The 11,559-nt window shown below is 43.7% G+C and overlaps 1 protein-coding gene across 2 annotated transcripts in view; it reads left to right on the forward strand.

The window, feature by feature from the left end:
- Positions 1-937: 937 nt before the first annotated feature.
- Lonrf3 (LON peptidase N-terminal domain and ring finger 3) overlaps positions 938-11,559 on the forward strand; it is a 34,939-nt gene continuing 24,317 nt past the window's right edge. The window contains exons 1-4 of one of the 2 annotated variants that reach the window (XM_031349392.1): positions 938-1,076; positions 4,372-4,494; positions 8,786-8,941; positions 10,892-11,123. In XM_031349392.1, the coding sequence (XP_031205252.1) occupies positions 1,065-1,076; positions 4,372-4,494; positions 8,786-8,941; positions 10,892-11,123 (523 nt within the window). In that variant the 5' untranslated portion in view covers positions 938-1,064. The remainder of the gene's footprint in view (positions 1,077-4,371; positions 4,495-8,785; positions 8,942-10,891; positions 11,124-11,559) is intronic. The other variant, XM_031349462.1, reaches the window with a different exon arrangement.

The following is an 11,559-nucleotide window of genomic DNA, read 5'->3' on the forward strand; positions in this document are numbered from 1 at the left end:
GGAGGCTGAATACTTTCATCCATTTCCCAAGGGCTAGCCAGGAAAGCCCCTTCCCACATTCCTCTCTATCACTGCTATCACTTCCCCAGGAAGGATCTTTCCTGTTCCTTTGTTAATCTCCTTGGAGCAGTCAGGGTAAAAAAAAAAAAAGTCAATGCCACCTTCACCATTCTAAGGGGAAATGGGCCCCTTCCACAGACTATATTTATCCTGGAACTGGGTAATGTTCTATTATTCTAAAAGCTGTACCCCACACTCAGTAAAAGGAACTTCCCTCCACCCAAGCCTCAAAACTTGAACATCAACCAGCAATGACTCTAACCAGCTGTGTGACCTATCGCTTTACCTCATTGGCCTTAGTTTTCCTATCTGAAGAATGGGTGGGTTGGAGACCTACTCAGGCCTGGATTCTAGTGATTCAGTGATGGTGACAATAAGTCTCCTAAAAGTTGAACTAAAAAGGTACTTTCTCATTTGGCCATCACTAGGGGGATGGACCTTGTAAATGCATAGCTGTTTCTCCAGGAAAGGCTCATACGCCCTGGGCATTAGGGAGAGAGGGATGTATTGTTATGCTGGAGGTATTGTTATGCTACAGGTCATCCTGCCTAGAAGACTAACATGGACTTGCCTTGGTTGGGGTCAAGATAGGGGTCCCAACTGGCTGCCTCTCTCTCTTCCCTGGCCTCATTCTTTTTGGATGGTGGCTCATTCAGAAGTCAGGTTGCTGGGCACTAGCAGTGTGCATCTGCAGAACAGTGCCAGGCTATCCTCTAGGTGACAGTTTCTAATGTCAGGACAATATTAGGAGGGGAAATGACACTTAACTATTTGGGTCCAGTAGAAAGAGCTTAGATAATTTTTCTTTCCTCAAGTTCCATCCTCATACAGGACTTATCATGTGCTTGTGCTGGGGGCCATTAATGAGGGCGCTTTTTTTTTTTCTCATTTTGGCAGCTCCAAATGACCATTTGCTTTATAGCAATCGGTCCCAAATTTATTTCACCTTGGAGTCTCATGAGGATGCACTGCATGATGCAGAAATAGCATGTAAACTACGGCCAATGGGTTTTAAGGTGAGTGTGGGGCAGGAGGGATGGAAAGGGGCTATGCTTCAGAGAGATTGGCAAAAAGAGCTTTCTCCCTGGTGCAGGAAATGCTAGAGCTTCAGCAGAATAGGGGAGAACACTTTCTAATGAGCTGGGGAATGCACAGCATCCCTTGATAAAGGGAGGCCTTAGTCTGCATGGGATCTCAATAAATCTCCATTCAGTTGGTAACTTTCAGGATAGCCTTGTCTTTATATTTTTTTTTTCAAATATAGAATCAGTAGTACAAACTGACTTCATGTCTCAGCTTTCCTACTTTTCTTAACTGTACAGCCTTGGGAAGATAACTTAATTTCTCTGTGTCTAATGCCCCTACCTATAATCTGCTTATATCCAAGGCACCCTCTAAGTAGGGCTGTTGTGGAAATTATATAAGGTTGTGTAGGGGAGATGCTTGGAGCAGTGCATGTAGCATTATATAAGCATTTGCTACCACCACCACCACCACCACCACCACCATCATCACTCATAGTTTTCTAGGGATAGTAGGGAGAAGAAAAGAAGATAACTACTGGTCCTTCAGGATAACTACTGATAGCCACACTTTTTGAGAGCTCAAACAGCTTTTGGGTTTTTAAAAAGAGATCTTTATAGTTGCACAATGGCTGTGCCATTTTGAGTCATTAATACAGTCATTTGACATTCCAGTATACCCCCCCCCCAAAAAATCTAGGTCACATGGGATAGGTGGGAAGAAAGACAGAATAGACATCAAGATGAGATACCCGAATACAAAGCATCACTTTCTGTCTCTGCCTGGCCTCACAACCAATCTCCTCCACATATTTGTATTCTGTTTAGTAGATTAGAATTGGGTCTGGGCATCAATCTTTGCAAAGTGCGACCATGGGGAAGTGGCTACATTCTCTAAAACTCAAGCACCCTTACATGTTAAATGATGCTATTGCTATCTACCATGATTGTTTCACAGGTATGTATAAGGATCAGCAGTGAGAATGACTACTAGAACATTCTGCAAGTTGTAACCATTACAGGCCCTTGTATAACCCAAGGGTAGCAAAAGCAGTGTCTCCAAGACCAGGGCCACTGTGACTTATCTGAATCTCATAGGGTCAGGTGTCCTCTGAATCCAGAATGTTCTGATGGTAGAAAGACCATGGATTAGACAATACCTCCAATAATCTCCAGGCAATCTCTCTGTCTGTCTGATTAAACACAGTCTGCAGCAATTTACATGCAAAAATCATACTGAATGGTATAAATACTATAAAAACAGTTTACAAGCCAGGTGTTGGTGGTGCATGCCTTTAATCCCAGCACTTGGGAGGCAGAGGCAGGCGGATTTCCTGAGTTCGAGGCCAGCCTGGTGTACACAGTGAGTTCCAGGACAGCCAGGGCTACACAGAGAAACCCTATCTCGAAAAAAACAAAACAAAACAAAAAAACAGAAAAACAAAACAGTTTACAACAGTTTAGTTCAGATGTTGATGCCTAGTGATTTGATGTTAAACCTACGAACATCTTGGATAATCAGAACTTTTACATATCTAGGAACGTCCGATAAGGCCTTGTGGAGTTGGGTGTAGTGGCATGACCCTGCATTGGGATTCCAGGAGGATCATAGTTGAGCTCAGTGTCAACTATTATAGTGAGCCCTTCTGGGGGAAAACCACATGTAGACTGGTAATACAAGTCACCAATACTTTAAGTTGCCACGGAGAAGGGCTGTCTAACATGTGAGTCAGGTAGCTGTCTTGGGATAAGAGGGACTTGCAGCCATTTCCACTAGAAAACTATATCTAGATACCATGATGGGAAGAACACTAAGAATTATGTTCTAGATGCAGTGAGAAAAGGGATTTCTACCACGAAGGAGGAGTTGGTGCACGTACTTGGCAGGGGTGTCATTTCCCTATAGCTGAGGGGAAAAGGAAAGGGGGCATTCAGAGAACTCTGCTGTCTTGGAGGCTGAAAGCTTCTAATGCATATACCTCTACACTCTGAGTTTTGTATTTCCCACCACTTCTCTATGAGATGCCCTAAGGGAGCACTTCTGGTAGGCAGCCCAATTCCACCTAGGTCTTAATGTCATCACGACACCTTGCTGGTAGTATAGGTTGTCAGTGGGGTAAGCTGGCCACCCTGAGAAAGTAAGGTGTGTGAGTTGCTACTCCATTAATTACTGGGACCCCAGAGGCCTCCTCACCTTTCCGGTTCTTACGGGAAGCAAGAATCCTCTCTTTTCCAGGACTTAGGCCCCTATGCTCTGGAGCATAGTTCTAGTTTTTCTCTCGAGGGCCACTGTTGGCAGGAGTAACAAGGGAGTGTGGCAGCCAAGATTAGGCTCTAGAAAGAAGTGAGGGTGTGGAAAGAGGTCCCCAAGAGGTTTGTGGCTGTAGCTCCTAGCCAAGTCCTGACACCATGCAGATACATGTTAGAAGAGGAGGTAGAGAAATGCCTGCCAAGTGAAACCTCGGCCTTTTCATTCGTATTAGGGACAAAGAGAAGGTGGCCCTTTATGCTCTTTTTTTCTTCCTTGCCCCTCACAGGGTGCTGCTTAGGCCCTTCTAAGGAGTTTAGCCCATCAGCATTTGGGTTTGAATCCGGAGGCCATAAAACTTTCCAATACCTATAAAATGTGCAGCAAGGGAGGAAAAGACAGCTAAGTTTCTATAAGCAAAAGCATCGGCTCAGTCACTGGTCAGCCTCCTGGAACGTGTTCTGCTTTTATGGGGAAACGTCCTCTAGAAGTTCTGGGACCACAATTCTAGTTCTAGATTCTTTCTAGTGACCTTTGAAATCATGGAGGGTCCATGATCCTTCTCTCTGGTCTCTGTAGAAATGGTTGGCTCACTCAAGCCATGACTGTTTTTAAAGACCAGTGCAAAAGAGAGGCAAGTCACCTCTGGATGAACATTGAAAAGTGAGCTATTGTAGTCTGTGGTTAAGTGGAGGCTCTGGCATGTTTGTGATCCTCATACAGTTGTGGAGTGGAGAAGAGGCAGTAAACACAGTAGCTAAGTGTGTGGGCTTGGTATATTGTCAGTCCCAGGTTTCAACTCTGACTTCCCAGCTTCCCAGCTGTTGTCCTTTGGTCAAGTTCTCTCTCTGGATATACCTTTGGTTGTCTTTTAAATGGAATTTAAAATAGTTTACCATTAGGACTGGGATGAAAAGGAAAGTCTTTTGACAAGACTCTACCTGATAATGACTGCTCAGTAAGTACTCAGCGATTGCTGTTAATCATAGCTACATTAAGAAGGTGAATAAGATGTGACTGACTGCTACTATTTTCTTTCAGGCACACTTCAGAAAAGCACAAGCTTTAGCCACTCTAGGCAAAGTGAAAGAAGCACTCAAAGAATTTCTCTATTGTGTATCCCTTGACGGAAAGAACAAGAGAGCCAGATCTGAAGCTCAAAGGGTGAGTCGAATGACCCAGGGTTAGTTGCCTAGTAGACCCCTGTCACTCTGTCTTCTTTAAGGAGAAGGATGAAGATGCTACCCTCCTCAGTATGTGTGGTCCTGAGTGGGTGCTTCTCTGGGTTCAAGGGGCATGAGAGATGCCAACTGATTGCCCAGAAGCCCCATCGTTCTGGTATGTACTATCAAACTGGCAGAGTTTTTTGGTTTTTTTATTTTTTTGTTTGTTTGTTTGGTTTGGTTTTTTTTTTTTTTTTTTTTGGTAGGAGTCAGTAATGAATGCTCTGACTTGGAATCAGTGAGATATAAAACAAAACTAAACCCAGCTAACGTGGGAATGAGGGCTCACTGAAGAGCCTCTTTGTGGATGAGGGCTAGACAGTGGGGGCTGCTTACAGCTGCATAACTTTCCTTTGGCTGAATCACAAGTTTCACTAGCCACACACGAGGACAGCTCCTGGGAAGGGTCACTGATGGTCTCCATTGTTGCTTGCCACATACAGAACTCAAACCTAGTCACCTCTCCTGCTCGAAAACTAAACCTTCTATTTCACAAATGCAAGTCAGGGACTATTGTGAAAGCCTCTTAACTCTTTGGTTCCAGGAGATTGCGATTGTAAAACAAATATCATGAGAAATCCCAAGAACTTGATGGAAGGGTTAAGCAGCCTCATTGGATGTGCTTTGACGTTTATTGGTACATTTTGGTACATTTATTCTTCTGGTGTCTGAATAATTGTCCTGGAAGTAGGATGCTGACACTCAGTGATTGTTTTTGATTTCCCATCACCATACACTATTCTACACCAGGCCACAAGCCCTTCTATCCACAGCCCCCACCCCCGTTGTAATGCTTTGGCAGGGGAGAGGTGGAAGAAAGTGGGCTAGAGACAGAATTGGTCTCTGAAGACTCTAGAAAGGAATATTTAGCAAAACTAATAAAGTTGGCAGAGGCTGGACTCTGGATTTTCTGACTCTGGCAGGAAATTTTCCTGTCTGGAAAAAAAATTTTGACCTGATTTGTGTGTGTGTCAGGGGAATAAGATTTTATTGAAGGAGGTATGGATCAAGCAGAATTATTAGCTATTGGCCTTTCCTAAAATTTAAGTGTAGTCATTCCCTAGTATAACATTAGCTGAGCATTGCCTGTGTGCCAGCCACTTGGTTGGAAGGTTCCACTTAGTTCCCATAACCTCACGGTTATTTCTCTAGATGAGAAATCCGAGTCTCAGTGACTTTCTTGAGGCCACCTGCTTCTTTGCTTTTATTTTGCCCTCAGGTGGCCCAAGAGGTTCTGGTATCATCAGCTAAACTAACCTCTCTCCAGTTTGCTTTTGTAGATAGGCTGTTGTCGTTTCTATACCTGCCTGATGAAAGGCAAGGCATTGTGCGAACTCTGGAGACCCAAGGAAGCCTAAGTGCCTTTTGGAACTTACAAGCTTTTTTGGTTCAGATGAATGCCAGGCAATGCAAGTGAATGTGTGCTTACAAGAAGTATTACAAAATTCTGAAATTAATGTTAAGAATTTGGGGGCATATTTCTGCTGAATGTGATAGGGCTGTAGCGGCCATTTAAGCATACTGAGAGGCTTTGGCTGCGTGTATTCACTGAATTATTCTAGTTTTAGGGCTAAACATTTGAAAACTAGTCCACATGCACTGGGTATTAATAAGCCTCCCCATAACCCACAGCCCTATGATTTATTTTAAACTACAGATTCTCTTTCCTAACCCAGTTGAGCTTTTCTATGACTGAAGTTATAGCAGAATCGACTTTCATTCATATGGAATGATTATTCTCACTGAAAGTTGACCCTAGCTTTTGTTTTCCAAAGACATTGAGAAAGCCTACAGAGAGATCTTAGGCAGTAAAACTTAAGAAGGGAACTACTATAGTATTCCTGCCTTGTTTCCTTTGATTTTGACTCCTGCCCTCCTTTTCTTCATACTACCTTGTGTCTTTTCCACCTTGTAGTTGAGTGCTGTATGGCCCCCTCCAGGGAGACTGTCTTAGAAGTGAATATATCATTTTTGGTCCTTGAGTAGGATTTCTGATATTCAAGTTCAATTCCTGGAGAGTGGTGTGCACACCTAGTGCCCTAGGCACTAGGTGTGTCTTCCAACCTTTGTCAATTTATATCTGGAAAGTAGGGTTTTCAGCACTTCAAGGGAACATAAACATCTCACTGAGGATATGAGGCACCTGAGTGCTAGGTTTCTTCTTGATCCCTTGGATACATAAATGCCATCATCATGTCCACGAATATGTTGAATCTTTACTAGGCACTTATCACTGATTGGAGAGAAAGACTTATTCTGTGACACACTACCAGTGTAAAGTAAGATGGTATAGTTTAAGGTTTGGTATTCTCTTCTGTAGAGAACATGAAAGGGCAGATGAGATCAGAGAGATGGAGTATTGGGGCAAGGCAGCACTTGGACAGAACTTTGAAGACTGAGTAGGGCTTGGGTGCATGGAGAATGCTAAGAGATAAAAGAAGGAACATCATGAAGAAACCTCAGAGGACAGGAGAAGAATAAATCAAACTCTGAGTTTAGTGTTCTTTCGAAGTCTCTTGATAAATTAACCCTCCTGACTGTGGAGACTGAACAACAATGTGGGGCATTTTTTAGTGGGTCTCCAAACATGGCGGGGTCTCCTAAGTGATAAACATTTGAGTATGTTTTGGAAGCCCGGTGATCTACCCTCTTTCATGTTGTGTTACACACACACACACACACACACACACACACACACACACACACACACGGGATGGATGGATGGATGGATGCATACATACTTACTTAGAATCTCTAACCTCTGATGGCATAGGGGAGAATAGAAACAAGAATGTGAACAGCTAATGGTGCAACCTGCACCCAAATGCTTATGTTTGACTCCTAGACCCTTTTGTTCTTCTCTCTTCTCCCTTGCCAGTGTATGCAATTGCAAGGCAACCTGCCTGCCCTAGGTACTTGAACTTAAAACCTGACATTCTCTGCAGAGATGACCAGGATGAGGAAGGGGCTGGAAGGGAAGAGGAATCTTGAGCTCTGCTTTCTTAACACTTCATTGCTCAGGTCCCCAACTCTGGATAGAATTAAAGGTCCAGGGATGATGGTGTGGATGAGGAGAGCAAAATGGATAGACAGAAAAGCAGCAGCAAACAGAGTAGATTGGTTGACTTCTCAGCCATTGAGTTGTTAAGGATTTGGCTCTCCATTCTTCCACTGAGGAGTCCTAGTTTGCTTTTCCTTCGCTGTGATAAACACCATTTCCCAAAGTAACTTGGGAAACAGAGTTTGTTTTCCTTACACATCCCAGGTCACAGTCTATCACTGATTGAAATCAGGGCAGGAACTCAAAGCAGAAAGCTGGAGACAGGAACTCAAGCAAAAGAATCTGCTTACTGACTTATGTCTCAGCATCACATTCAGTAACCTTTCTTGTACACACTGGCACCATCTGCCCAGGGTTTGCACCACACACTGTGTTAGTACTTCCTATATTAATCATTAATCAAGGAAATACCCAAACATACTTGCCTATAGGCCAGTCTGATACAGACATTTTCTTATGTACCTTCTTCCCAGGATGACCTAGTTTGACAAAAAAAAAAAAAAAAAAAAAACTATCCAATACATGAGGTATCTATTCTGACTTCACCTCTATGTTTCCTTCAATTAAGATAGATTGTAAAGTCCCATCGCAGATATTTCTGCACCATAGAGATGTCTCTGAACCTCGGCTAAGTAACAAAGGCATCTGTCATACCTTCTCAAACCCAGATTCCTGGCTCATACTTCAGACCTAGGGAGATTGAAGCTAGACCCAGGGACCTGACATTTTCATAAGCTTCTGGGTGATTCTTTTTTTTAAAAAAGATGTATTTTTACTTTTTAAATATATGTATATGTTTGAATCTGTGTATTGGGTGTGTGCACATGAGTACTGGTGCCTCTGGACATCAGAGGTGTCAGATATGCTGGAGGTGGAATGACAGGTGGTTGTGAGACACCATACATGTGTGCTGGGAATCAGACTCAGCTCCTGTGCAAGAACAATATATGTTCTTAATGACTAAGTGATCTTTCTTTCCCCCTGTTCCTAAATGAGTCTGTGTGTTTATGCAACAATCTCTCCTTAGTGTGTCTAGGGACACGGCTCCAAGGCTTCCTCATTCGAGTTTTGCCTTGCAAGCTGTGCTCTCTGGTTCCCCATCCCTCCCCCTGCACCTTAGTCTAGCACCTGTAGAAACTTGAGTAGTGAAGTCTTCTGTTTTATGTCACAGCTTCTCTTTAGTATCTTTTCACCATCAGTCCCGGGGGAGTCTCAGGAACATTCTCCCGATATCCTGAAGCTGTTGGCAACTCACCCTAGATTAAAGGAACACGTAGAGTCAATGGCTACTGAAGGCACCAGCCATAATCTACCAAAGTTGTCACAGGTAAAACTCAACTCACCCAGCTCGCTCATGATGCTTCGTTTGGCTCTTTTGTGGGCACACAAGAAGTGAGCCCTACCTCTCCTACTTGGTTCCTGAGGGAAAAAGAAAAATGGAGTTGATAATGGCTGTGTCCTTTGCTTAAAACTACAACTGGGAATTTCAGGCATGGTCCAAAAGTTTATGAATTTATTATATTTGTAGTCTTGGTCAGATCCAGAAAATAGAAAAATTTGACAGAAGTATAAAGAGATTGGTCCACTTCCCCTAAAACCTTATAACTGGGGTGTGCTTATAAGCTTTGTCTTGGTCCAATCCAGAAAATAAATTTGATAGAACGATAAAGTAGATTGGCCTACTTCTCCTGAAACCCTATAACTGGGGCTTTAGCTTTGGGGAAGATGCTGATGGCCTTTCAGTACCAGTGAGATCCTTGTGCAAAGCTGACTCCATTTGGGGACCAAATGGAGAGAATTTCTTGCTCTTACACTATACCTTACACATAAGTAGGCTTCTCATGCACATCACTAGCAATGTAGAGGCACTAGAGCTGAGTTGAGAAGGATGACAAGAATTGGTGGTTTTCTTTGAAAACAAAGGAACAGAAACAAAGGAGCAGAGGGCTGGCCTTCAGATGCTGGCCTTTCTAGCACAGTGTAAGTGGGCAGAAGTTGGGGTTCAGAAGACCAGACCTGAAGCAAGGTTTAACACCGAATATCTGGGCACCTTTGGGGAGCAGGTTCTTCTCCATTTGTGCCTGAAGTTCCTCACTTGTATATAAGCCCTGGATGCTCACATCTTCCCAGTTTCTGTCCCTGCTCTAGAGAAGGAGTAAAATGCAAGGTACCTGACATTTCTTGGTGGTGGCAGAACTTGGAATATCTCCTGAGATCAGAGAGCCCCCAGTGGTCATTAGTACAGGACTAAGACAGCTAACACTAGGCCAGAGGACCTGAAATGGAGACTTCTACTTGCAACTCAGTCCAAAATGAAGGAAATAGAACCTCTGCCTTTCTACTGTGAGCAGGCCAGGCAATAGCATTTCCACCAAAACTATGCTTTACAAGGCCTTGTCCTGTGTGAACAGTACTCTGGGCTCATGGAAAGTCAAACTGTAGTATTGGGGGTTTTTTAGTTCTTGAAACCACCTGAACACCCAAGGATACAGGCTGAGAAAACCCACATCCTTTCCTCTGCTCTTCGTTGTTTCCTCTCTCTTGTGTCCACTACGACTTTTGGCAGGGCTTAGAGGGGAAACAACAGAGGCGAACCTTTTGCTGTCAAACATGGATGTAGGTTATAGAGGAGGTTCTCCGGAGCAATGGGAATCAACACATGTTGAGAATTATTTCCAGTTGCATTTTCAAATATCCTTTTCCTAGACGAAATTCTGTAAAAGGCTAGAGACAAACTATTAGGCCAACTTACTTTTTTCTTCTCTTCAGACTTTTCACACGAAATTGAGTTACACAGACTAAATTGTCTTTTTATGAAAATAACATGTAGCCCTGGAGCATGAGTTTCTTTGGCTTTGCTTGTACAGAGCTGGCCTAAAGTCCTTTGAAAAAATGTCTATGAATGACAGTCAGGGTGATATCCCCTCATTGAGTGCATTGCTTTCCTTACAGACCACTGGGGAATTCTTCGGCTAGGAGGGAAGCATGAAGCTTCCCTTTTAGTTCCCCCTTCACCCATGCCCAGGGAACTTTTCCTCCCATGTGCCTGTTGTCTTTGTGTACAGAAACTCTACTCAAGTTAGGCATGTCTTTGACATAGATTAGATGTCACCAATAAGCCTCACGACTGTCCCTCCGTTGAGTTGTGTAGCAACTGCATGTTCAGGAGTGAGGATGAGGGCTATGTTTCTTTCTCTTTGTCCCCTCAGGGTAAGACTATTGGAGGACCAGCATTGGTCCCAAGTAGCTTCTGATCTCTGCATTTTGCTTCACCTAGGAGAATGTGGAGCTTCCCCATTGCTCTAATCAGGAGGGAACAGCAGCTGGGGAAGAGAGCAGCAGCCTTGCAAACCCAGCTCAAGGAAAGGTGAGTAGTGAAGAAGACAGAGAGAAGAATAAGGAAAAAGACCAGAAGGCTGCCCCCACCAGGACCGGCAAATGCCAGGAAAAGAAGAGGAATCGTGAAACCCTAGAAGACTCAGAATTGCCTAAGAAAATCTCCAGACAAGGTACTAATTCTACCCAGGGAGAAAGTATCATAATGCAGATGACTGGGTTGCTGACATATGTAGTTACCTACCCTCTCTCTGGGGCCTCCTCTAGCTCTGAGTGTATGGCCTAGCTCTGGCATTTAACAACTGTGAAATCCCAGGGGTTACTGTGAAGGTTCTTTGAGAGCTTACATGGTAACTATCATACTGAAAGTGCTGTGTGATACAGATCTGACGTAGTGTGATGTAGATTATCCATAGTCAGGACATCTAGTCAAGCACCCGATTGATCAAGTGATAACATCCCATGCTTTCCATCACGTCACTTTCCTCTAGGACAACCACTTCCTGCCCTCATCCCTGTTCTGGGAATGTAGGATGGCAGGAGTGTGCTCAGGTCTCATTCAGTTGTGCCCTGAGAAGTAGCAGCTAGAGCTTCATATCTTTCCAAAAG

This window comes from Mastomys coucha, chromosome X, assembly GCF_008632895.1.
Source record: "Mastomys coucha isolate ucsf_1 chromosome X, UCSF_Mcou_1, whole genome shotgun sequence".
Lineage (NCBI taxonomy): Eukaryota > Metazoa > Chordata > Mammalia > Rodentia > Muridae > Mastomys > Mastomys coucha.